At 57.7% G+C, this 24921-nt stretch overlaps 2 protein-coding genes across 3 annotated transcripts; both read right to left on the bottom strand.

The window, feature by feature from the left end:
* Window positions 1–899: 899 nt before the first annotated feature.
* Window positions 900–6737, bottom strand: ACY3 (aminoacylase 3). Its single transcript, XM_066388089.1, has 7 exons — window positions 6488–6737; window positions 5689–6064; window positions 4581–4776; window positions 4216–4309; window positions 3938–4045; window positions 3641–3750; window positions 900–1271 (listed from the first exon to the last, which is right to left on the bottom strand). Exons 2-7 carry the CDS (start codon window positions 5925–5927, stop codon window positions 1056–1058), a joined length of 963 nt encoding a protein of 320 aa, XP_066244186.1. The 5' UTR covers window positions 5928–6064; window positions 6488–6737; the 3' UTR covers window positions 900–1055.
* Window positions 6738–12372: 5635 nt separating this feature from the next.
* On the bottom strand, window positions 12373–19823 carry ALDH3B2 (aldehyde dehydrogenase 3 family member B2). Of its 2 annotated transcripts, none has more exons than XM_066387961.1 (10): window positions 19798–19823; window positions 16418–16580; window positions 15898–16008; window positions 15570–15690; window positions 15323–15408; window positions 15120–15201; window positions 14495–14881; window positions 13808–13974; window positions 13191–13290; window positions 12373–12942 (listed from the first exon to the last, which is right to left on the bottom strand). In XM_066387961.1, the coding sequence occupies exons 3-10, from the start codon at window positions 15925–15927 to the stop codon at window positions 12758–12760; spliced, it is 1158 nt and encodes a 385-aa protein (XP_066244058.1). In that variant the 5' UTR covers window positions 15928–16008; window positions 16418–16580; window positions 19798–19823; the 3' UTR covers window positions 12373–12757. The 2 variants fall into 2 exon arrangements, with proteins under 2 accessions (XP_066244058.1, XP_066244003.1); XM_066387906.1 differs by lacking the exon at window positions 19798–19823 and adding an exon at window positions 18159–18432.
* Window positions 19824–24921: the final 5098 nt, after the last annotated feature.

Here is a 24921-nt window from a genome sequence, read left to right as displayed (position 1 = left end):
ACTCCCCCCTGCCCCAAGCCAAGGCACCTCCTCCCTGTGTCCGGGCTGCGCTGGGTGGGGAGAGCTTGGTCGAGCTGCCCCCTTTCCTAGTGCTGACTCCCCCTGAGCTCCCGTGGGCGCCGGGCTCTTTTTTTTTTTTTTTTTTTTTTTATAAAGACAGAGAGTCAGAGAGAGGGATAGACAGAAATGAAGAGAGATGAGAAGCATCAATTATTAGTTTTTCATTGCGACACCTTAGTTGTACATTGATTGCTTTCTCATATGTGCCTTGACCGCGGGCCTTCAGCAGACCGAGTAACCCCTTGCTTGAGCCAGCGACCTTGGGTCCAAGCTGGTGAGCTTTTTTTGCTCAAGCCAGATGAGCCCACGCTCAAGCTGGCGACCTCGGGGTCTTGAACCTGGGCCCTCCGCATCCCAGTCCAACACTCTATCCACCGCGCCACCGCCTGGTCAGGCTGCGCCGGGCTCTTTATACCACCCACATACAGAGCCTCTCAGGAGAGCAGTCAAGGCAGTGAGCACTCAGAAACAGTGTGTGTATGCACACACAGCACCTGGGGCAGGCACACGCATGGACACCCACACACATGTGCACACACATGGGCACACACTTCTGTTCTCCCAGACTGACTCTCTGACCACAAGAGTATAGGAGGTTGGGGACCCCCTTCAGGTCATGGCCTCTGGAAACTCTTCTGCTGACCCAAGGACAGTATTTCTCAAAGTTTCCCCCACAGTATCGGCTCTTCCTTGGACAACCATGGGCACAGAGACCGCTACCACTAGCCCCAGGACACATAGCATGTCCAAGGCCACACGGGGCCAGACTTGCCCCAGATCCTGAGGCCACAGAGAGAGGTCACACAGGACCAATGACACAAACCATGGACCCCAGCACATCTTATTTACACTTTATAGAATGGGAAACAGGCATGGAGATAGAGGGGGTGGCAGGAATCACGGTATATAGCAGGTGGCAAACGGGGCCCGAGCTGAGGACTGTGCCTCAGGACCGACTGCTCAGATGGGAGGGGTCGGGGCAGGTGTGACCCGGGTTAGGGAGTCGGGGTGGGGGTGGGGGCCAGTGCAGGCAGGGCGGGCACGGAGAAATTGAGCTTCTCAGTCTGCACAAAGGCAATACCCTTCTCGTAGTAGGCGGCCTCATTGATGAACACGGGGTACACGGTGGACTCCCCCTCATAGAGCACGTCCTCGCCGCTGAACATCTGGAAGATGGGCGCACCAGGCTGCAGTGGCTCAAAGTCTCGGTCCTGGGAGGAGAGCCAACGGCCAAGGGTGCTGGGGCGGACCTCTGCTCCAGCCCCCGGGGGAGCCACCCCGGCAGGGACTGCCCAAGAGATGCCCCTCACTTATGGCCTCACCCACTCACTCCTTCACTTCAATTGATGTAACAGGGTCTACTGAGATGCCAACTGGCCACGTGTCTAGAAATGGAGACACTGGTCGCCTTAGAAAGACGTTTGTCATTGTGGCAATGTATCCTGGTGATTACGAGCACAGAGAGAAAAGCCCAGGTTCAAATCCTTGCTAGCTGTGTGACTTGGAGAAAGTCACTTAACCTCTCTGTTCCTTAGCTTCCTTACCTGTAGAAGAAGGATTATAATCTTTACCCATCATCCTGAAGTTAAAATTCAATGTCTAATAGCGCTTGGGCCCTGGCCGGTTGGCTCAGCGGTAGAGCGTCGGCCTAGCGTGCAGAGGACCGGGGTTCGATTCCCGGCCAGGGCACACAGGAGAAGCGCCCATGTGCTTCTCCACCCCTCCGCCGTGCCTTCCTCTCTGTCTCTCTCTTCCCCTCCCGCAGCCAAGGCTCCATTGGAGCAAAGATGGCCTGGGCACTGGGGATGGCTCTGTGGCCTCTGCCCCAGGCGCTAGAGTGGCTCTGGTCGCGACATGGCGACGCCCAGGATGGGCAGAGCATCGCCCCCTGGTGGGCAGAGCGTTGCCCCATGGTGGGTGTGCCGGGTGGATCCCGGTCGGGCGCATGCGGGAGTCTGTCTGACTGTCTCTCCCTGTTTCCAGCTTCAGAAAAATGCAAAAAGAAAAAAAAAAAATAGTGCTTAAAAGTGTCTGGTTGGTCCTGGCCAGTTGGCTCAGCGGTAGAGCGTCAGCCTGGTGTGCGGGGGATCCGGGTTCGATTCCTGGCCAGGGCACACAGGAGAAGCGCCCATTTGCTTCTCCACCCCCCCTCCTTCCTCTCTGTCTCTCTCTTCCCCTCCCGCAGCCAAGGCTCCATTGGAGCAAAGATGGCCCGGGCGCTGGGGATGGCTCTTTGGCCTCTGCCCCAGGCGCTAGAGTGGCTCTGGTCGCGGCAGAGCGACGCCCCAGAGGGGCAGAGCATCGCCCCTGGTGGGCGTGCCGGGTGGATCCCGGTCGGGCGCATGCGGGAGAGTCTGTCTGACTGTCTCTCCCCGTTTCCAGTTTCAGAAAGAAAGAATAAAAAGAAAGAAAGAAAAAAAAGTGTCTGGCAACTAGCAAATACAATCTAAAAGTTAATTAAATAAAATTTTAAATTGTGGGGAAAATCACTCAAAATGACTGTTATTATTACTTAGCCTCTGCAAGGAAGTGGGCAGGGCGCTGGCCATCTGGGCCAGCTCTGGCCCGAAACACGCAAGGGCCCCCTCCACCGCAATGTCGTTACAAGATAAAACATGAGGCTGTAATCAGAACAAGAAGGTCCAACCAAGTTCTGATTTTTCCGACAATTGTTACTTTGGGTCTTTAGGATATTTCTGAAACATCAGATTCTTCCCCATATTTCTCTCCCTTTCATGTCCGTGCTCGGCTGTGTCCTCGGCACGTGCCTGTCTGTCTGCTGGGTCGCCCCCAGGCTGGGGACCAACAGGGCTGACCGAGGGAGGTGCAGGCTCCCGAGACAGACGCCCGTCCTTGCAGAGTTCCGCGGGCAGGAGAGGGTCCTCCTGGCTCACAGGGACTCGTCATGATAGAGGAGGCTCTAGCTGGTTACCGAGCTCAGCTGCTGAGCTTTGAGGCGGAGTGAGGAGTGCCTCAGCCAACAGAACAGGTGGCTCCTTCTGAAGTGCCTCGCCTCTGAAGGCCAGATGGGGGACTTGGGGAACAGTTAAAACCAGGCTCGGGCCTAGGCGCCCAGCTTGGGCACCCATGACATCTGGGCACTGCTGGAAGCAAAGGCCACTGAGGGCTTGGGCCTTGTTCCACAGCGACCCCATGTGGCAGCAAGCAGAATGACAGCTGGTTGGCTATCCATTCTTTCCTACTAGCTTCTGGCCGGGTGTAGAAGCAGGATGCCCCCAGTTCCTGGAACTTTCCGGAAGGGACAGCCTAGAGAGGGAGATGCTGGACTTCCTGCTGATGCACATAGAGATCCTCAAGGAATTCCATGGAAAATGGAGGGCTCTGTATTTGCACCTCGAAGCAGGGCCATGCCTGCTCCACACCCCTCCGTCCCTCTGCAGGGTTCCTGCAGTGGCAGTGTGGGTGGGCATGGGTGCCCAGGCTACTGTTCCCTGCTCCTGATTCGAAGGTGCTGGTGACTATAGGAGGCACCGTGGTCCCTGCCTCTGTGCCTCAGTTTTCCGACACTCCCAAGGCTGTAACCTAGAATCATCCCCGCCACCCCCCGACACACACACACCTGAAGCTGAGGATGCACGGTGCCTGCCAGGTCCCCGGCCTCTGTGCGGGGAAAGTCCACATGGCTCACGGTTCTATACGCTTCCATCTCGAAGGCAGGAAAGCCCGTACCTGCACGGGAGGGTGTGTGGTGCGTGGTGCGGGGTGCGGGGTGCGTGGTGCGTGAGCCCGTCCCTCCCTCCAGGCCCAGGTGGAGCGGGCCGTGGGGGCCACTCTGCCCCGACCTGGCTCCTTGGCCCATGGGCCCGAGCTTCTCCTCTCTGGGCCTCAGTTTCCCAACAAGTCCCAGGGGTCTCACCCTGGTTGAAGAGCTGGATGAAGTCCAGAGCTGCGGCCACCAGGGCTCTCATCCTGATGAAAAGGTCCGCCCGCAGCACTCCCTGAGGCTGGGGACCCAGCTCCAGGCCTGGGGACCAGGTGGGAAGGGATCAGGCAGGTACTCCAGATGCCAGCGTGCTCCAGGCCTCAGGGCCCTGGCCCCACCCATCATCTGGCCCCACCCATCATCTGGCCCCACCCATCATCTGGCCCCGTCCTTCCCAGCCCCTGACTACTTCTCCCAAGGTCCAAGCCCACCCATTCCGTTTTTGGCCACCGAGTCGACGCAGTAACTCTCTTCTCCTGGCGACTGGTACAGGAAGACATGGCAGGGGAGCTCCGAGCTCTGCAGCTGCAAATGGAGGGCTGGGTCAGGGCCCCAAGCCTGCCTGGGGGGGGGAGGAGCTGAGGAGAGGCGGGGACACATAGAGGAAGCATAGAAGATCACGTGGGGAGGGGGGTTGAGGGGTCAAGAGGGGCTGGAGTGCCTACAGGTGGCAGGCCCTAGGGACTGGAGCCCAAGAAGCACCTGCCATCCTGGTCCCCAGCTGAGGAGGCCCCAGCCCCATCGGTGGCCTCTCCCCCACCCTCCCTCGCTCTGCACTATGTGCGCACAGGGCTACCTGCAGGTAGCGGCACAGGTGCATGGCAAAGACATTGTGGGCGGACTCCGCGATGAGGCAGGTGCCCATGTTGGCTGTGGTGTTGTGCAGGTCAAGGATGAAGTCAAAGGCCCGGCCCGAGGCCTTGGGCCCCAGCAGCTGGTTCAGCTCTCGGGCCCTTGTCACCTCATATGGGTCATCCGGGTGGGCCCTGGCACTGCAGGGACAGGGATGGGGGTATCAGCCACTCCCAGTCTCAAGTCAGTCATCAAAGGTCTAATGGGGGGCGGGGAGAGAATCTCACTTGCTGACAGCAGGGAGGCCGCTGAGACTCTGCAGGAGAGACGGAGTAGCTCAAGGGCCCACTCTTTGTGCCTCTGCAGCATGCTTGCCCCACAGAGGGCCTTTGTTGGTTCCCCACTGCCCCCACAAAGTTCAAACCCTTGGCCTGGCCCTGCCCGCCCGCCTCATTAGCTCTCCCTCCAGCCGCGCTTCCAGGCACTGTGCTGGTCTCACTTCCAGACCTGTGCACCTAAGGGACCCTTCCCTGGAAACTCCTTTTCTCCTCTCTTCACCTGATTAACTTCTACTCATCCTTTGGGGCTTGGCCAAGACACCACCACCTCCAGGAAGCCTTCCCTGACTACCCTTGGTCAGGTTTATGTAGCCCCCACTCTGAATTTAGCCTCCTGGGTTTTGGTTGCCGCGTTCTTCCTCTGTCTTCCCCAGTAAGTTAGAGCAACACTTCGCTTTTACTCTCGATTCTCTTGCTAGAGCAGGCCAGAGCCTGGCTCAGAGACGGGCACAATGAATATCCATTAAAGAAAGGTGTGAAACAGTGGTTGGGTTCCAGACATGTACACACAGACTGTGGGACAGACCTAAGGCAAGCCCTGGACTTGGGGAACCCAGGAGAGCCCCTCACCCAGTTTGAGATCAGGAAGGGCTTCCTGGAGGAAGAGACATCAATTTCGATTTCGCTAAGCTGAAAAGGAAGAATAGGCAGCGAAGAGAGAGGGGTATCCCCTGCTAGTGGTTGGAGGGGGGATTTAAGGTGAGGACTTCAGTGCCAGTCCAAAGGGTTGGTCTGTCTGGTAAGCAGGGTTCCCACAGCAACAAGGATACTCACGTGAGGAAGGTACTGGTGAAGGTGCGGTTGAGGTCGCGGCCCAAGTAGCGGCGGCAGGCGGCCGTGGCTGCCGGGTTAGCCAGCACTGGCACGGCAGAGAAGCTGGGTCTCTGCAGCTCCTTTGGCGCCTGCAGCCAGTATCGGGCCAGGTAGATGCCAGACATCTCGTTGCCGTGGGTGCCCCCAGTCACCGCCACGCGGCGCAGGGGCTCCCGCGGCACAGGCGGCCGCGAGCACATCCCGCAGTGGAGCGGAGGGCACGGTGTGCGGACCCGATTAGGCAGCTCCGGCAAGGATGCTGGGCCCGGCTCGGAGCTGGGATGGTGCTGGTGCGTTTCCCAAGGCCTGGCAGGTCCCAGCCGGCCAGCTCGGCTCCCTGTCAAGGGATGTCACTGGATGCTAGCTCAGCGGAGTCCCACTGCATAGCACGGGGGCCCAGCTCATGGTGCCTCCCTCCTAGTGCCTGGTGCCCCCATGAGCCCCCTTCCTGGGAGGGTAGGCATTGCCCCCCCTTCTCTGAGATTCTGTTTCTTGCTCCCTTTGGTGAGAGGTTCCTTTCTCTGAAATTGAGCAGAGGGGGCCAAACATTCAGAGCAATAGATTCGCCAGGGCACACTCCCAAGAGCAAGAGGATTATGCTCCCACGTTATAAATGGGGAAGCCAGGGCACAGCATGGGGACCAGCGTGTCACATGCCTTAGCTGTGAGGTGTCAGGCTTCCAGACGACTCCTGCCCCTCCCTGCCCCTCCCACGTGCCCCTCTGAGCCAGTGCCGGTCGCAGTGGAGCAGGGCATTTACCTGCCTACGGCTGTCTGCGCTTCCTGAGCGTCCGGGCTGGGGTGTGCACCATCTGGACCTGCTAGTATTTACCGGCCTGGAGATTCCCGGGCAGGAAGTGTTTGTAACAAATTGTCGGAGAGCAGGGGGTGTGCGGTGCTAGCTGAAGCCCAGCTGGAAGTCTGGAGCGCTGGGCTCTCCCTACCCAGCCCCACCGCACCTGCTCCTGGCCCTGCCACCCTGGGGACTTCAAGTCTTGCAGCCAGCCCCACCCTGCAGAGCTAGGTAGGTAGGACTTCCGGTGGGGAGTGGCCTTAGAAAATTACTCTCGGGACTCTTTAAGGCCCGGGATGAACATGAATTCCCTTCAAAAGAGCCCTGAGACACACAGATCCCAGGCTTGCTGCCAAGCAAAGGTTGTTTACTTCATAGGCGTCCAGCGGAAAGCTGGAATACAGCCCTCCAGCCACTGACTGAGCCCTGGGCCACCACCAGACCAGGCCACTGCGACTTACTTATTGAAGCCTCATCTTGGTGGCCACCCAGATGAGGAGCGTCCTCTTCCCTTCTCCCCCTCAGCAACATTCTTCGGGCCCTGCAGCCCCCAGAGGGACAGGTGTAACTTGGTGACTCAGCTTGCATGGTTTTTTGGAAATGACCCAGACCACATATGTGGCAGCTGAGGCTCGGACAGGATGCCCAAGGACAGACACCAGGACACTACAGCTGTAACACCGGAGCTGGAGCTGTAACTTTGCCCAATCCAAGCCCAGCCTCTGGGCCGGCTTCTCCCCCAGGCTTAGAGTCGGTGTGAGGGTTAAATGAGGTCACGTGTGTCTGGGATCCAGGGGTCCCCACTCCGGGGTGCAGTGGAGGCCAGACTCTTAGTAAGTGGAACCAGCATAGGCACAGAGGTCCCGGCTGCAGAGGGGCCCCTGACCACACACCTCCCAGAGTGTCCCAGGGCTCTGTCTTGGCCTTGAGGATGGTCCACAGGTCACTGAGGAGGCAGGCAGAGCTGCGCGGTGAACTGTTCAGTCCAGAGGCCCAGCGCCTCCTCCGGGCCAGGTCCTGGGCCCTGAGGTTACCCCCTGCCCCCAAGGCATTCCAGGCTTTCTTCACCCCCCAGGGCTTAGTCCCCCCAGACTTGTCCAGCCCTGGCCAGACCACAATCACCATCCGAGTGCTCTGGGGGCCGGGATCCTCCAGGCCAGCTTTCTCTGCAGCTAGCTGCTCAGATCACACTCAGCTCATGGTGAGGCCTGAGCCTCCCTCCACTCCCCGGTTCACCACCCCCGATTGTGGGGACTGAGGCTCCCAGCAGGACAGTGACGACCTTGATAGGCTGAGGGGGGTGTGTGTGTGATGAAGCATGAAGCGTGAAACTAGGTCACCAAGGAGGCAGGACTCCCTGTTAGCTCGTGGAGTGGGGGGCTGGAGTACCCTCCGGGGCCTGGTGGGCAGCTATCCTCACCAGCTATCCCTGGTTCATGATCAAGCCAGGCTCTAGGAGGCAGAAGGACTTGGCCGAGACCGCGGGTGGTGGCGGAGGAGTCAGAGTGAGCCTGTGTGTGCCTCTCTCCTGGTCGCTGCCGCCTGCACTCAGGACGAGGGGTTCAGGGTCCATGGTTGACTCAGAAGCCACAGTCCCCGACAGAGAGGCCTCTGGCCCCGCCGAGATTCTGCTGATGCAGGGCTGGGTCTCTCGGGGAAGAAGGACGGCCTGTTCAGCAGACCTGGCTATTTGGGGGGTTGCTGAGGGCCAGGGTGCTTCTTGCCAGGAAATGCTGGGGAGGACAGCAGCAGGGGGTCCTGAAAAGTCTCACTTCCCTTGGTGGGAGTTCCACCTCCCTGTCTGAGAGGGTGTTTACAGAATGGAAGGGGTCCCGGAGCTGCGCAGAAGCCCCCAGAAACAGCAGCTCCCAAACCGCAGACTGAGTGCATGTGTGTGTTTGCACCGGTGTGTGTGCGAGCCTGGGATCTGTGTGTCCACATCTGTGTCTGTACGTGTGTCTGTGTCGCAGTCGTGAGGACAGGCTGGAAGCGGGCCTGCAGAGTCCCGCCTCTGAGACACAGGAAGTAGAGGGGTCCCCAGGCCCCCCTGTCCCTGTGCGACTTGGGGAGAGTCGGCTCCCTGCCTGGGCTGGCCCTGCCTTGGCCCCGGGCAGCTGTGAGGAGGGAGGGAGAGAGGGGGCAGCCCACGCCCGGGGCGCACGGCAGGCCCTGGCATGACCGAGGGCAGAGGCATTGTCAGCGGGTCTAACTTCTTCACTGCAGTTTGGAAAACCGAGGCCCAGAGAGGGGTCAAAACCTGAGTCAGCGCACAGATGGTAAGGCTTGACCCAGGAGAGCCACGTGACATGGGAACCGATCTGGAGGGCCACCATCTAGTGGATCTGGAACCCCCTGCCTGACGGCTCGCCACCCTCAGCGGGCTCCCGCGCCCCCTCAGCCTGAGCTCACCCTTCCAGCTGCCCTCAGCACAGCCCGCTCCTGCCCACTGGCCTGGTGTCCTGGGATGGGGGTGGGAGGAGGACTCACCCCATAGTGTTGTTTTTCTAAACAAACGGCTCGCTCTGGACTTTGGTCAGTTACCACAGTGGACCCAGCGGCTGTAGCTGAAGCCGAGCCCTGAGCCCTAAGGGGCCCTGGGGTGCAGAGCCCCCTGACCCTCGGACAAGGAGAGGCTGCTCTCACAGACCTCGAGGCTGTGACAGAGTCTTGGGGAGCTCTGGGAGGTGCGTGGCCAGCGGCCCCTCTGCAGCCGGGGCCTCCGTGTCTGACGCTTGCTCGGCTTACAGAACAGTCTGGACTGCACTGCAGCCCAGAGAGGGGATCCCCGAGGCCTCAGACACAAGGTGATCTCATTGAACCCTCATATCGACTCCAGAAGGTAGGTGGGAACCCCAGTCTACGAGATAAGAAAACAGAGGCTCAGAGAAGTGGAGGGACTTCTGCCCAGTAGCGAGGTGGCCGTGGAGTGACACACACCGAGCCGTCTAGGTGGTGAGCTCCGGCAGGGACGGGTAGGGTGCTACATGGGTCAGGGCCACAGAGGCCGGCCTGGACTTTGAGCCGGATTCCTGGGGCAGCTGAGAGGCTGGGGAAGAGGCACGATGGAGGCAGGGAGGGCTGGCAAGTCAGGAGGAGGAGCAGCTCATACAAGCCTGGAGGGCCTCAGGGCTCTCTGAAGCCGAGTGCTGGACCAGAAACGGCAGGACCCGGTCTCGTCCTGGGTCTAGATACCACCCTCTCCGGGACTACGCCTGCTCTGTGGGAGACTACCAGCTGACCAAGTCCTCAGCAGTTTAAGGCTTAAGCTAAAGCAGGGGTCCCCAAACTTTTTACACAGGGGGCCAGTTCACTGTCCCTCAGACCGTTGGAGGGCCGGACTATAAAAAAACTATGAACAAATCCCTATGCACACTACACATATCTTATTTTAAAGTAAAAAAACAAAATGGGAACGAATACAATATTTAAAATAGAGAACAAGTAAATTTAAATCAACAAACTGACCAGTATTTCAATGGGAACTATGCTCCTCTCACTGACCACCAATGAAAGAGGTGCCCCTTCCGGGTGTGCGGCGGGGGGCCGGATAAATGGCCTCAGGGGGCCGCATGTGGCCCGCGGGCCCGTAGTTTGGGGACCCCTGAGCTAAAGGCTAAGTTCTTCCCCACACCTGCCTCCATGTTGGCTGTGAGGCTGAGTGTTTCTACTCGTCCTATGCCCCCACCTCACTTGGTTAAGTTGCTAGAGGCAATGTACCTGCCCTTCCTCTCACCCTTTGCTTGTTCTGCTGTTGGTTGATTTCATGGTGGGGAGATTCCTGTTTACGCCTCAGATATGTGGCTTTGTGCCGGAGACTTCCTTATTTTGCATACTGCTCTGCACTAGATAATGAAGCAACCGGGGTTTTGCTTTGCTCTGGCTTGCTATCAACTCGCAGAGACCTCCCGATCCCATACTTCCTTTCTCTGAGTTTATTTCTTCACTCCGCACCATTCTCACTCAGGACCTGGATAGTACGAGTCGCGCTGGTCCATGGCACTGGTCAGCCAGGACAGAGGAGGAAAAAGGCTGGAGTTGGGGAAGATGGAATGAACAGGGGACGCTTGCCACAGCCTCTGTTGGACAGCCTCCCCGGGGCAGGAGTGCACAACTGCTTTCCGCCTCCCCTGTCATCAGGGTGTAGACGTGTGATTCCGCTCTCCCAGTCAGGGGCCACCAAGGGTCTGACGTTCTGGGACTGCCCCCCCCCCCATGACCTCAGGGCCCCTCCCCCAGAGCCAGACTTCTCTTGGAGGTTTTGTCCCCTATCTGAACCACAGCAACCAATGGCCAAGAGGGCGAAGGGAACAAGGTAAGTGGGAGGGCAGGGAGATTTCCAGAGCTTTCAATGAGCCCTGTCTCCTGTTCTTTGCTCATGGGCTCGCTGTCCATGCTGTGGCCTGGACCGTCTCTGATTCTTCTGTCCTCTGGTTCTCTCTTTTTGGTTCAATGATCATTTTTTTTTTTTTAGTTTTTTTTTTTTTAGTTTTTTTACAGGAACATAAAGGGACAGACAGACAGGAACGGAGAGAGACGAGAAGCACCAATCATTAGTTTCTCATTGCGACACTGTAGTTGTTCATTGATTGCTTTCTCATATGTGCCATGACCGCGGGCCTTCAGCAGACTGAGCAACCCCCCGCTCGAGCCAGTGACCTTGGGTCCATGCTAGTGAGCTTTTTGCTCAAGCCAGATGAGCTAGTGCTCAAGCTGGCAACCCCCGGGTCTCAAACCTTGGTCCTTCCACATCCCAGTCTGACGCTCCATCCACTGCGCCACCGCCTGGTCAGGCTCAATGATCATTTTAAGGAAGCAACTTTCCCAGACAGAGGTGGGGAGAGGGGGATCTCTTAGACCCAGGCCCAGTGGCCACTCAGCTTCTACCTGGGCCACCTACCCATCGATCAGTTCATCCATCCTCCCAACTGGCTATGCATCATTTTATTCATCCACTCACTTGCCCTTCTACCCATTGTCCCATCCATCCATCCATCCATCCATCCATCCATCCATCCATCCATCCATCCATCCATCTGCCCATCCACCTACCCACCCATCCATCCGCCCACCCACCCACCCATCAATCCGTCTTTCTGTCTGTCCATCCAACCATCCATCCACCCACCCACCCACTCATCCATCCATCTACCCATCCATCCACCCACCTGTCCATCTATCCACCCACCCGTCCATCCATCCACCCACCCACCCATCCATCCACCCACCCACCCATCCATCCCTCCACCCACCCATCTTCTCACTTCCTTATTCATTCTTTCCTTCACTCATCAACAAGCCCCTGCAACACCTCCTTTGAGTCCACCCTGTACCATTTTGGAGACAACTAACCCCAACAGTTCCCAGGGGAGCAGGAAGATCAACCTCAGCCCACTAGCCCAGGCCCTAAGGGATGAGGAGCCCACCAAAGCAAGACTAGGGGGGGGCTTGGAAGTGGGCTCCCTGGTTGAGGACTCGGGAGAGAGCAAGAGGCTGGTCACAGTGGACCAGACATGTTCTGCTGACTGACCTCTCTCCCACATTTCTCAATAAATCAGCTCTGCCCTGCTTTGCTGGATAAACTCAGTTCAGCCCTGTCCTGTCTCTAGACCTCAGTGTCCCCATATATAAGATGACGTGGTCAGATTTAGACTCTGCCCACTCTGATTCTTCTTCTGGGAGTCTACAGTGGGGGTGACAGCTGTGACCATCACGTGCACAACCTCTTCCTGCGCCCATGGCAGACATCACTAATCAACCATTACACTCCCTCCTATTGTAACACCCGGTTACATACTTCAGACAGTCGTTCAGATCTGGGCTCAAGAGCAGATCACTTCAGGTCAGACAAATCCAGCTCCCCAAACCAGGTGTGAGTGCAGCTTTAGAAATAGCTCTGTATTGGGGGAGCCTAATTATAGGTCTGATACAAGGGAGTCCTTTCTAACCATAGGAGCTGCCTAACCTTGTGTGTGGGGGGGGTGAGTTCTCCATCACCAGACATATCCAAGCAGAGGGTCAGCGAATCTGTCAGGAGGATGCAGAGCAGACTTTGGCCTTGAGAGAGGCAGCCCAGCAGGCCAGAGGTCCTTCCCAGCAGGGGGGACCGTGCAGACGAAGTCCCGGGAGCAGGATCTCTGCACTCCGACTGGGACGCCTGCCTTTCAGTGACCGCTGAGCGCCCGGGCGGCAGCCGGACAGAGGGGTCAGGGGGCGGGGGGCTGAGGACGGCCAGAGCGCTCACAGAAGGGTGCAGCTCTTGGGGCCCAGGACCCATCTGATCAGCTGCTTGTTCCAGTCACTGTAGGGCGGGTAGCGGATGTCGTTGAGCTTCTCCAGGCCCGAGCAGGAGAGCAGGCAGCCGCGGTGGTTGGAGAAGGTGTCGAAGGAGAACTTGCCGTGGTACCTTCCCATCCCGCTGAGGCCTGCACGGGCACAGGAGCGAGGGTCTGAGGCTGGGCAGCCCACCCAGCGGCCCGAGCTGGAGCTCAGGACAGCCAGACCATTCTAAGAGCCATTTTGCAGATAGGGAAACTGAGGCCTTGAGAAGCCCAGGACTTGGATCAAGGCTGAATAGTGAGTGAAGGAAAAACAGGGTCCTTCCTGGCTCCTGGGGCACCCACACGGGCTTTTCTGGGCAGAGGGCTGGGGGGTGCAGGAGGGTAGGACTCACCGACTCCCCCAAAAGGCATGGACGACAGAGTCATGTACATGAAGCCCTCGTTGCCCCCAAAGCTGCCACTGCTGGTTCGATCCAGCACCTGGTTCACCACCTGGGAACAGGCAGGGAGCAGGGGGCGGTGGGCTCATTGTCGGGAAAGGGGGTCTGTGCCCTTGACCACTCCACAGGGAGGAGCAGAGGGGCGCCCCCTGTCTCCATCCTCTCCTGAACAAGCAGCACCTTGCAAGGAGGGTCCAGGCCAGAAGCCACAGCCGAAAGGGTAGCAAAGCCCGGGCTGGCCTGCCACTCAGGTCCGGGCTGTGCCGCGCCCACGCCCACGCCCCTCAGGGCTCTGCTCTCCCACACAGAACCTCTCGTGGTTTAGGAAAAGGGCCCTCCCCACAGGCAGCAGCGGCTCTCTGTCCAGGTGGAGGCTACCCCGGCCCAGGCAGACAGCTGGCCAGCTGCACAAGTGGCAGGGTTTTGGTGCTAGGCTCTCTCCTGCCAGGTACCTCTGTGCAGGGAGCCCTCATCCGGGGGGCACAGATTAGAGTGGGCTGTGAGAGGGAGGTCACCAGTGTGTGCCGCTTCCAGCCCCTCGGGTGCCCCGGTCCTGCCCGAGCCCCCACCTGCTGGCTGCGGGAGAAGGCGTACAGCGCCAGGGGCTTCTCCCGCCGGTTGATGAAGTCAACGGCCTCGTCCAGGCTCCTCACGTTCATGATGGGCAGGATGGGCCCGAAGATCTCCTCCTGCATCACCGGCTCCGTCTCCGCCACGTCCACCAGCACCGTGGGGGCTGTGCGGGCACCGTGGACGGCTCAGTCCCGGGCGTGGGGCCTCGGCAGGGCCCGGGGACCCGAACTCCAGGCTCGGGAATGTTCTAGGGAGGGGAGTCTCCCCACGGTCCCCAGGGAGTGACTGGGCACTGGGTCCAGAGAACCCCAGCCTCGGTCAGACAGTCACGGGGTGACTGGATCTCAGGCCCCAGCCTGGTGGCGCAGCAGGGTCACCCCTGAGCCGGGGCTGCTTTGCAATGACAGCCCAGTGGGTGCTCAGGACGGGGATTGTGGGCTCACGGGACCTGGGGTCACAGCCCATGGAGCAGCAGATGGCGGGACGGAAGCTGGGGACCCGGCTCAAACCATGGGGACATGTGGCGTTAGTGTCACGAAATCGTGGCACCAGAGCCGTGGACCCAGCAGGGCTCTGGCAGTGGGGCGTGGGAACCTTGGGGCCCAGACTCGGGGCCCCGCTGTGGCCTCCAGTGTGGAAGGGCCTTAGCCTGAGGCTCCCGTGGTCAGGAGAGCGGGACTCACCAATGTAGCGGTCACTCTCGTCACTCTGACCCCCGATGGCCACACGGCCAGAGCTCAGCAGGCCCCGGAGCCGCTGGAAATGCTTCTCACTGATGATGCGGCCCAGGTCCGGGGAGCTCCTGGGGTCTTCGCCATAGAAACGGGTGATGGTGCTCTGCAGGGCGGGCACCAGCTTCTCTTGCATCATGGGGCTGCACAGGATGTAGTCAGGGGCCACGCACGTCTGGCCCGTGTTGAAGTAGCGGAACCAGGCCACGCGGTTGGCCACGGTCTGGGGGTCGCAGTTATCATCTACGTAGCAGGGATTCTTGCCCCCCAGCTCCAGTGTGACGGGCGTCAGGTGCTTGGCGGCTGCAGTCATGACAATCTTGCCAACACGAGGGCTCCCTGAGGACACAGGTTGACCACCATCCTCAACTGGCTTTGACCAGATGGTTCAGGTACCACCTCCAACCTGGCCCTGGCCAGGCTGCCTCAGGACCCACCGCTGCAAGGCCCAGAGGCCTGGCTGACTGTCCTCGGGACACTCCCCACTGCTGGCCCCAGCCACCTCTCCCCCAGCCTTTTCCACCCTGCTCCTGGAGGTCCCTACACTCCCCAGGACACTAGCCGGGGCCGTCCTCACCCGTGAAGAAGATGTAGTCAAACTTGTGTTGCAACAGCTGCTGCGCCTCCTTGGGCCCGCCCTGCACCACGGCAAAGCAGCTCTGCAGAGAGGGGCAGGCGGCTCAGGTCACCCTGTGTGCCGTGTGGGGGCAGCTGGACCTCCCAGGCCGGCAGGGGCATGGCCGGGTGACGCCGGGGCTGATGGGGCAGGGCCACCCTCACCTGGTCCAGGTACTGGGGCAGCACCTCGGTCAGGACCTTCTCTGTGCCCTGGCTAATCTCTGACGGCTTGAGCATCACGCAGTTCCCTGCAGGGGCAGATGGGGGCGACATAAGGGGTGGCTGCTGTCCCCACACCCATGCAGGGGTTGGCATTGGAAAGCAGAGATGCAAGGAGGGTATTTTGAGGCTCCTCTTTGGGAAGAGCTATGGAGCCAAGAGGGCACAGGGTCCAGAGCCCTCTCCTCACCTGCAGCGAGGGCGCCCACCAGGGGCACCAAGGTCAGGTTCAGGGGGTAGTTCCAGGGGGCGATGATGAGCACCAGGCCAAAGGGCTCCTTCCGGATGAAGGCGGAGTCCAGCTGCGTTAACTGGGGTGCAGGACAGACGGTGAGACCCAGCCACAGACCCCGCTCAAAGTTCCCTTACTTTCAGGGACCTTGGGGTTCCTGTGCAGCAGAGTCTCCACGAGGACACGGAGGTCCCGAGAAGGTCAGGGACTCGGGCTGGGTCAGGGGTGGTGCAGGGACCTGGGGCGCCCCCCCCCCCGTACTGCCCCCACCCAGCCAGCAGCTCACCAGGTTCCTGGCCACCGGCTCGTCCTTCATCCAGCTGTGCAGGCTCCGGAGGGCCAGGTCGACCTCATTCTGGCACAGGATGATCTCGGACAAGTCCGACTCAAAGGCTGACTGCGGTGGGGGGGGGGGAACTCAACGGTCAGGCCAGGGGCAGGATGGGAGAGGGGTCTCGTGTGTGGGGTCCCCAGCGGTCCCTACTGGGGACATGGAGAGGGTCTCCGGGAACAGCCGGTCCCCTGAGCACGGCAGGGCTGTGAGCGGTGAGGGGCACAGGCCCTGGGCCAGGCGGCCGGGGCTCCAACTCCAGCTGGGCCACTTCCTAGGGGTGGGACCTTGGTTGGGCAAGTGATATTACAACCATGTGCCTCAGTTTCCCATCGGTAACACGAGGACAGGAACTGAACCTGTCTTACAGGTTCGGTGAGTCGGTACAGAGCGCCTGTGCACACCGCATGCCAGGGAAGGTCTGTTAAATTAACAGGAATGAACCGGGCACCCGGCCAGCCCCCGCCACACGCACCTTCTTCAGGTCCTGCGCCAGCGCCTCCTGCAGCAGCTGCTTGTTGTCCTGCAGGAAGCGGCCCAGGGCCCTGAGCTGGGCGGCCCGGAACTCCGCCGGCCGCGTCCGCCCCGTGCGGAAAGTTTCCCGGAGCCGCTGCACAGTGTCCTCGAAGGGGTTGATCCTGCAGGGGGAGGGGAGCGTGGGCCGGGGCACCCACCCCACCTCTGCCTGCACCCACGTGGGCTCACGGACACCCCTATTGGGCGCCCAGAGGGCCAGGCGCCCCCCAACACATGCACCGTGCCCGCAGTCATACCTTCCTGCCCCTCCACCCAGACCACCCGGCCACAAGCAGAATTGAGGAGGATCCTTTGGACAGTGGTCAGGGCCCCTTCTGGGGTTCCCTGCCTTCCTCAACTGTCATTGTCTGTGTCCTCCTCACTGTGCACACTTGGGATGCCTGGGGACAGCCCTGCACCACGGCAGAGCAGCTCGGGCTTAGCTGTCCACGGTCATATCTCCAGGCCCAGACCCACCGCTGCCCAGTACAGTGAGGAAGCAGACCTCGGACCGGGGGCTGAAGGCCGCGGTGTCCCCAGATGGACTGAGCTGAAGAGGTGGCCCCTGCTCCTCATCCCAGAGGCTTCCCTGCCTCCCCGTCCACTGCCGGGGAGCTGGGGCCCCAGGCTTGCTGAGGCCGGTTCACAAGGGACTCCTGACTGCCTGACCGCAAGGCATAGACGATGATGACCCCAAAGACAACTGCCTGACAGTCGTGAGTGGCTGAGCCGCAGGCCCTGGGATGCCGGCTGGAGACGCTCCTGTGTGCTGACTGCGGTGGGGAAGCAGGCGCTCAGGACAGAGGGTCCAGCACGTGCAAAGGCCCTGTGAGGGCAGACCTTGAGAATCAAGACGCAGCTGGGCAGGGCCTGACGGGGGCTACAGGGAGTCAGGTTCACCCCGTGGGCAGCGCACGCACTACAGCGCCCAGGAGGGGCCGCAGAACCAGCGTCCGGAGCTGAGCGTGCGGCGTGTGCAAAGTCCTGCCCGGGCCTCGAAGTCTTACTATCACCCATTGTGAGGACGAGGAAACCGAGGCTCCCGGGCGACCTGACGGCCCTCCTAACAGCTGCGATGAGGTAGTTCCAGGCCCTCCCCTCGGGACCTCCCCCGTGAGCACTGCGACCTGGCACCAATCTGCGCCCGAGTTTTTCTCCGACTTCTCGGCTTCCAGACTGTCTGCGATGAGATACAATACTTCCCGAGCCAGAAACGAGCCGTGAGCCTCGCTTTTACACCCTGAGACCAGACGCAGTTCTGCTCTCTCCTCCCAAGAAGCTCCTTGTCCCTTTCTCCCACTCCCTGGCTCAGCCCTGGTGACGCCTGCTCGGTCCCTGTCTGCCCCTGCCGCCTCCTCCATCCTGGGAAACCCCTCGAGGGAGGAAGCGGCCCATCCCCCCACCCCCGGAACAGGCCAGCACTGGGCCCGGACAGAAGGTCCCTCTGAGGCTGCTCCCAGGTGTCGGCGTGGGGGGTAGTGAGGCTCAGACAATAGATCTGACCTGAGGACTCACGGCACAACCAGGGCCGCGCAGTGCCCACCTGCCGCATGGGGCCAGGCTCGGGCCAGAGGCCCCTGCCCTCGGGCCCCATGTCCCAGCCTCCCCCATGCTGCTGCCCACCCCTCCCCTGTGCCTCTCACCCTCTGGCCCCTCTGCCCTGGCCCCCACCCCCACAGCACCCCGATGCGGGCTGTGACCTGGAATCCTTCACCGCGCCTTTGCCTTCTTTGCCCGCCATTCTGCCTCTAGGTGAGCCAACTCCGCTGCTGCTCAGGTCTCACGCCTGCCTCCGCCACCTGCCAGTCCTCTGAGGAAACTGACCACCACTGACTCCTTCCGCCCATGCCTAGAGGTGGAGCAGCACATGGGGTTACCTAACACAACTGGCTGGGGCACTCCGGCTGCCGCCTTGTGTATACACCTACGGATCTCTCAGGTTAGCTGCATCCTCCCCACCCTCCACCCCAGGGCTCGGCTGGCCTCGGAGTTGCCAGGTGTGGCAACTCCAGTCTGTCAGAAAAATCCAAAGAGGTGCGGGGGGGGACTTACAAAATTAAAATATCGGCAGGACACTGGCAGCCATGCTGCCTCCTCCAGGAAGCCCTCAGCCAGCAAAGCTCACCCAGGTCTTCACATCCACCACCCCTACCCCACACCACAGGCTCCTTCTTCTGTACTCCCCTCATGTGCCCAACTGGCATCCTCAGGGCTGGGGTCCAGCTGCTGCAAAGAGCGCCTGACCGTGCTAGGGCACCTGTGGCCACACTGTGGGGCGTTGTTCCTTTGTTCCCTTATTCTTCTATTTACTGTGTGGCCCTGGACATGTTACTTAACCTCTCTGAGTCTGTCTGAGGGAACAGTAGTGCTTCATTGTCATCGTTCCTGAGAAAACCACCTGGGCCCTGGCCGGTTGGCTCAGCGGTAGAGCGTCGGCCTAGCGTGCGGAGGACCCGGGTTCGATTCCCGGCCAGGGCACACAGGAGAAGCACCCATTTGCTTCTCCACCCCTCCGCCACACTTTCCTCTCTGTCTCTCTCTTCCCCTCCCACAGCCAAGGCTCCATTGGAGCAAAGATGGCCCGGGCGCTGGGGATGGCTCTGTGGCCTCTGCCTCAGGCGCTAGAGTGGCTCTGGTCGCAACATGGTGACGCCCAGGATGGGCAGAGCATCGCCCCCTGGTGGGCAGAGCGTCGCCCCCTGGTGGGCGTGCTGGGTGGATCCCGGTCGGGCGCATGCGGGAGTCTGTCTGACTGTCTCTCCCTGTTTCCAGCTTCAGAAAAATGAAAAGAAAAAAAAAAAAAAAAGAAAACCACCTGGGAAGGAGTTCCTGGTACAGTCAGAGCCCACAAGGCTGGCTCCTAGTATTTCTGCAAGTACTTCTCACGCACGTACCAGGTTCTGGGAAGCCAGTCAGCCACTCCTGGCAGAGCACGTGAGAGCGCATGCACGCCCGTCTGAGGTCATCCTTGGCCTTGAGTGGGGCTGGCCCAGCTGGAGCCACAGTCCCCCATAAACCCCCATCCGAGCCACACCAGAAAGGGGGTTCAGGGCAGGGATGTGGGTGCCATGACTCAGGAGGCCTGGCACCCCCCCCCATTGGATGATGCACTTCAAATGGGTGAATTGTATCTCAATAAAGTTAAACAAAACTAAACCAACGCAAACCTGAAGAGCCCACAAGCAAATGAAAACACGCTCAACCTCCGACACCTGGTAAAATACGAAATAAAACAAAGGTAAGACACCCTTGCAGACCCCTTGTCTTAGTTTCCAGGGGCTGTTGTGACAAAGGACCACCACGGCGGCCGAAGACAATGTAATTAATGTATCGTCTCACCGCTGTGGGGGCCAGAGGTCCACGGCCGGCTGGGCTGCTCCCTCCTGAGGCTCTGGGCCTGTTGACCTTACAAACAACAGTTCTTTTCACCAATGGAAATGGGTTTACTTGGAAGAGCAAAGAATGGCAGTTCAGGATGGGCAAGCTACAGCAAAAGCCATAAGGCAAGTCCAACAAAGCAGAGGGACATTACTTTGTGAAGAAAATAACCTGCCACGGCCTGAAGGTAGCCAGGTGCTGCTGAGGCTACCTGGATTGCAGACAAGACCGACCAGGTAAGGCCTCTATGCAGACAGTTACGATTTGCGGGTGGAGGGGTGGAGATCTCCCTCTCTTGCAGAGCCCAAGACAAGCACGGTAAGTAAGGCTCTGGCTTATTAAAACTGCTCCCCACCCATGGGGAGTGACCTGCTTCTTTCTTCGGTCTCTGCCAGCCCTCTGTGTAAGCTCCGGGGAGGTTTCCAACCTACCGTCATCAAACATTGTCCAGGATTGCTCTGCATGGTTTTAAACTTCAGATCACAAGTGTCCAGAATCTATGAATCTTTCTGCAGCTCTCTTTGTTCCTCAACATCCTGCTTCTGAGGTGTTCCCGCCCTGGACCACACTTGTTTATGGGTGTGTTCCCATAAACACACCCCAGCTGATTGGTCTGGCCCGCTGCTGATGGACATTGGGGAGTGTTACCTTTTTGGTGATGATAAATGCTGCGGCAAGTAATACTGGGTGCAGGTCTCTTCATGTTTCCCTTGGGAATGTTGTGGGGAGTGAAACAGGGAGGTGATGTGTTGCGTGTATATTTAACTGTCCCAGGTATAGTTACATGTGGCCTGGATCTTGCTTCCAAAGAGACTGGCTAATCACAATGGCACCTAACACTACGGAAGTTACCCTGGCTGCATACCTTCTCCAACACCTGCTATTGTCAGAGTCTTTACATTTTGCCAATGACTGTAGTGCCTCGCCACACCCCCGCAAAAGGTATGTCCAGATTCTCACCTCAGAATTTATGCATGTGTCCTTATTTGGAAAATAAAATATTAATTAAGTTAAGGATCTTGAGATGAGATTATCCAGGATTGTCTGGGCGGGCCCTTAACCCAATGACAAGTGTCCCTCTAAGAGAAAGAGAGAGATCTGAGACAGAAGAAGGCGGTGGCGCAGTGGATAGAGCGTCCGACTGGGATGCTGAGGACCCAGGTTCGAAACTCCAAGGCTGCTGGCTTGAGTGTGGGATCATAGACATGTCTCCATGGTCTCTGAAGTCTCTGACTTGAGCCCAAGGTCTCTGTCTTGAGCCCAAGGTCGCTGGCTTAAGCTTAAGGTCACTGGCTTGTGTGTAGGATCATAGACATGACCCCATGGTTGCTGGCTTGAGCCCAAGGTTGCTGGCTTGAAGCCCAAAGTCACTGGCTCAGTTGGAGCCCCCCAGCCAAGGCACGTATGAGAAAGCGATCAATGAACAACTAAGGGGCCACAACTATGAGTTGATGCTCCCTTCCTGTCTGTCTGTCTGTCTGTCTCTCTCTCTCTCTCACAAGAAAAAAAATGTATAATGTACCCGCCATTATAGGACCCTACAGAATAGTTTCACTGCCCTAAAAATCTGGTGTTCTGCTTATTCATCCCTCCCACCCCGGAATCTCTGGAAAACACTAATTTTTTTTTTTTACTCTTTCCATAGTTTTGCCTTTTCCAGAATTCCATATAGTTGGAATCATACAGAATATAGTCTTTTCTCATTCGTTTCTTCCATTTAGTAACATGCGTTTCAAGTCCCCTCCATGTCTTATCATGGCTCCTTAGCTCATTTCCTTTGAGCACTGAATAAAAATCTGCTGTCTGCATGCATTACAGTGTATTCATCCATCCCCTGCTGAAGGGCACCTTGGTTGCTCCCAAGTGTCCGCAGTATATGGATAAAGCTGCTCTGAACACCCATGGGCAGGTTTTTGTGCGGACGGCAGGTTTTCAATTTCTTTGGGTAAATATCAAGAAGCGCAGTCGCTAGATCACATGGTGTAAGTATGTGTAGTTTGGGAAGGGACCACCAAACTGTTCTCCAAAGTGCCTGCGTCATTTCGCCTGCCCACATCCCGGCCGGCGGTGCCGGTTCCCCTGGCAGCACGGTCCCACCTGGATTCGGCACTCCGTGCTGTCTGCGCCTGCGCGTTGGCCATTCTAACAGCTGCGTAGTGGTATCTCACTGTTGTTCTCATTTGCATGTCTCCGAGGACGGGAGGCATTTTTTCATGTGCTTACTTGCCGTCTCTTTATCTTCTTTGGCGAAATGTCTTGTGAGGTCTTTGGCCCATTTTTGAATGAGGTTGTTTATTCCTTCAGCAATACCAGCTGTCTTGTTGACTGCAGCTCTATATATTGTAAACCTGGAAGTCTGGTGGCGTCCTTCCTCCAACATTCTCAGTCATTATTGCTTCAGATTTTGCTTCGGCTCCTTCCTTTCTCTCTTCCCCCTTCTGGTAGTCCCAGGAGGCACCTGCCACATGTGTGGTAGCTGCCCCCCGGTTTTGGGTGTTCGGGTCTGTTTCCTTCTGTCTCCCTGTCCGCGCTCTTCATTTTGGGGAGTTTCTGCTGCTGACGCCTCAAGCCCCTCCATTCCTTCCTCGGCGTGTCCTGCGTCCTGTCTGCCAAGGGCCCCCTTCGTCTTCCCGTCTGCTACAGCAGCTGCGTTTGTTTCTGTTCTATTGCCTAGCATTTCTCTTTGACTCTTTGTCAAGACTGCTGTCTCTCTGCTTACACACTCCTTATCTAATTCTGCTTCTGATGCTCGTTCGGTCTCTTGGAACTGTGTTTTGTGCCTTTTGGTCTTCCTGTAGTTCCTTTTTGGGAAGCAGAACAGACACGGTGTCCTGGGTGCAGGGCACCGTGAGAAACACGCTTTAGAACCAGAGGCGCAGAATGGGGCGCGGCTGCTTCGGCGCCTGTGGCCAGGTCTCCGCTCCTGGTGAGCCTGCGCCTGGGCTTCTCCGCCTTCCCGGTGAGGGGGCCAGGAGGCTAGCCGGCCTGGAGTTCAGCCTGTCCCTTACCCCACGTGGAACGCTAGAGGGGACAGGAGCTGAGTAATTCCCTTCTCCAGGTGGGGTAGGCTCTGTGAGTTTCCCCTGAGGGCCGGCTTGCTAAGAAAACAATACTCTGCCTCTCTGTGTCGCAGGTATATATGTTTTACAAGTGTGGTGATAGCCAGAGGGAAAGGGGATGAGGGTGGCGAGATGGGCAAAGGGGTGGAGGGAGTGGGGACAGAAAGAGACTGTGCTTGGGACGTCAGGCACATAATGCAGTGTGCAGATGACGTTTTGTTGAGCTGTGTGCACTTGAAACCTGTATGGTTTTGCAAACCAATGTCACCCCCATACATTTAATTTGAAAAAGAACCGAATATTCTGACATCTTTCAAACGTTTCTACTTCCCCTCCCTCCGTCAGAAGCACCGGGAGGTTTTTCTCCTGTGTCCATTTTAAGAACCCGGCGGAGCTCCTAGAGGTCAAACTCACAGGAGTGCGGAGCTCCCTCGATACTGGGTCCCCCTGGAGTTTTTCACCGTCAGGGCTGTGCACACCGAGCCTCCAGCAAGCCCTCAGCCACAGCCCCGGCTTTCCTGCCTGGCACTGGCTTCTGCAGAGACGTGGGAATCTGGGTTCCTCGGTGTCCTCCGGTCTGTCTCTCTGATTTGGGGAGGGGCAGCATTTTGCCCTGTGGCCTTACTTCTCTGACAGAGAGATCCAACAAGAGTTGTTTTCCAGTTTGGTCAGCTTTTTCTTTAACTTGTTAAGAGGGACTGACAACTTCTAAGCTCCTCACTGGAAGCCAAGTATATCTCTTGCTAACATCTTCTCTGAGTTGGCGGCTGGTATTCACACTTTGTCTGTGGTACCCTTTGTGCATCATTTTGTAATGTAACGTCGAGGAAGAGGAAAGCGAGCCTGGCATCCCAGGTTGGCACTGTCGGCTAAGACTTGTTCTCAGCCAAACATGAACCAATGTCACAGGACAGCAACATCAGGTAAAGCCATCCTGTGACCATGATGGATTAAGACAAAAATTTTAAGACCATTCCAAACACATCACTAAACACAGACAAGCATGAACCATTGTCCAGAACACAAAAATGACTGAATACTCCTCTGTCCTGGCTAATCTGAGTGACTGAGGCTACACCTCTATAGATAAGATTATTGAGATCATAGAAACACCCTGGTTCTAACAGCACCCAAGCCAGAGCAAAGCCCAATTTCCTTAACCTTTCCCCGAACCACTTGACACAAACACAAATCTTCTAAGTTCCTCTCACTGAAACGCCTCACAGTTCCCCATGGTCTCACCAGGGATAAATCCAACTTGTTCAAAAATAAGCATGTTCTTAGTGGTCTTTGGCTGAAGGACATGGAGAGTGTAGCCCAAGTTATTTTTTTCTTTAAGATTTGTGCTTTTTGTATATGGTTAAGAAATCTTTTTTGGCCCTGGCTGGTTGACTCAGTGGTGAAGCATCAGCCCGGCATGTGGATGTCCTGGGTTCAATCCCTGGTCAGGGCACACAGGAGAAGCACCCATCTGCTTCTCCACCCCTCCCCCTCTCCTTCCTCTCTATCTCTCTCTTCCCCTCCCGCAGCCAAGGCTCCATTGGAGCAAAGTTGGCTCCATGGCCACCACCTCAGGCACTAGAATGGCTCCGGTTGCAATGGAGCAATGGCCCAGATGGGCAGAGCATCACCCCCTCATGGGCATACCGAGTGGATCCCAGTTGGGTACATGAGGGAGTCTGTCTCTCTGCCTCCCTGCTTCTCACTTCAGGAAAAAAAAAAAAAGGAAAAAAAGAAATCTTTCTCTTTCCTAAAGTTATAAAACTTTTTTTTCAGTATTCCAAAAGTTGGTTTTTCCACATTGAATTCTGCTGTAATTTATTTATTTTTCTGAATGGTGTGAAGTAGAGATTTAATTTAATTTTTTTCCCATAAAAATGCCCAATGGTACTAGCAACTGGCTGGATGATAAATCATTTGTAATACAGGTAAGTCTATTTCTGGGCTCTCTACTCTGTTTCACTGATTTTTAATTTCTCTATTTCTACACAAATACTAAACTGTCTTAAATACTATAGTTTAATGA

The sequence above is a fragment of the Saccopteryx leptura genome, chromosome 1 (assembly GCF_036850995.1).
Source record: "Saccopteryx leptura isolate mSacLep1 chromosome 1, mSacLep1_pri_phased_curated, whole genome shotgun sequence".
Taxonomy (NCBI): domain Eukaryota; kingdom Metazoa; phylum Chordata; class Mammalia; order Chiroptera; family Emballonuridae; genus Saccopteryx; species Saccopteryx leptura.
Note: the sequence above shows the minus strand (reverse complement) of the source record. Positions and strands in the feature narration are given on the sequence as shown.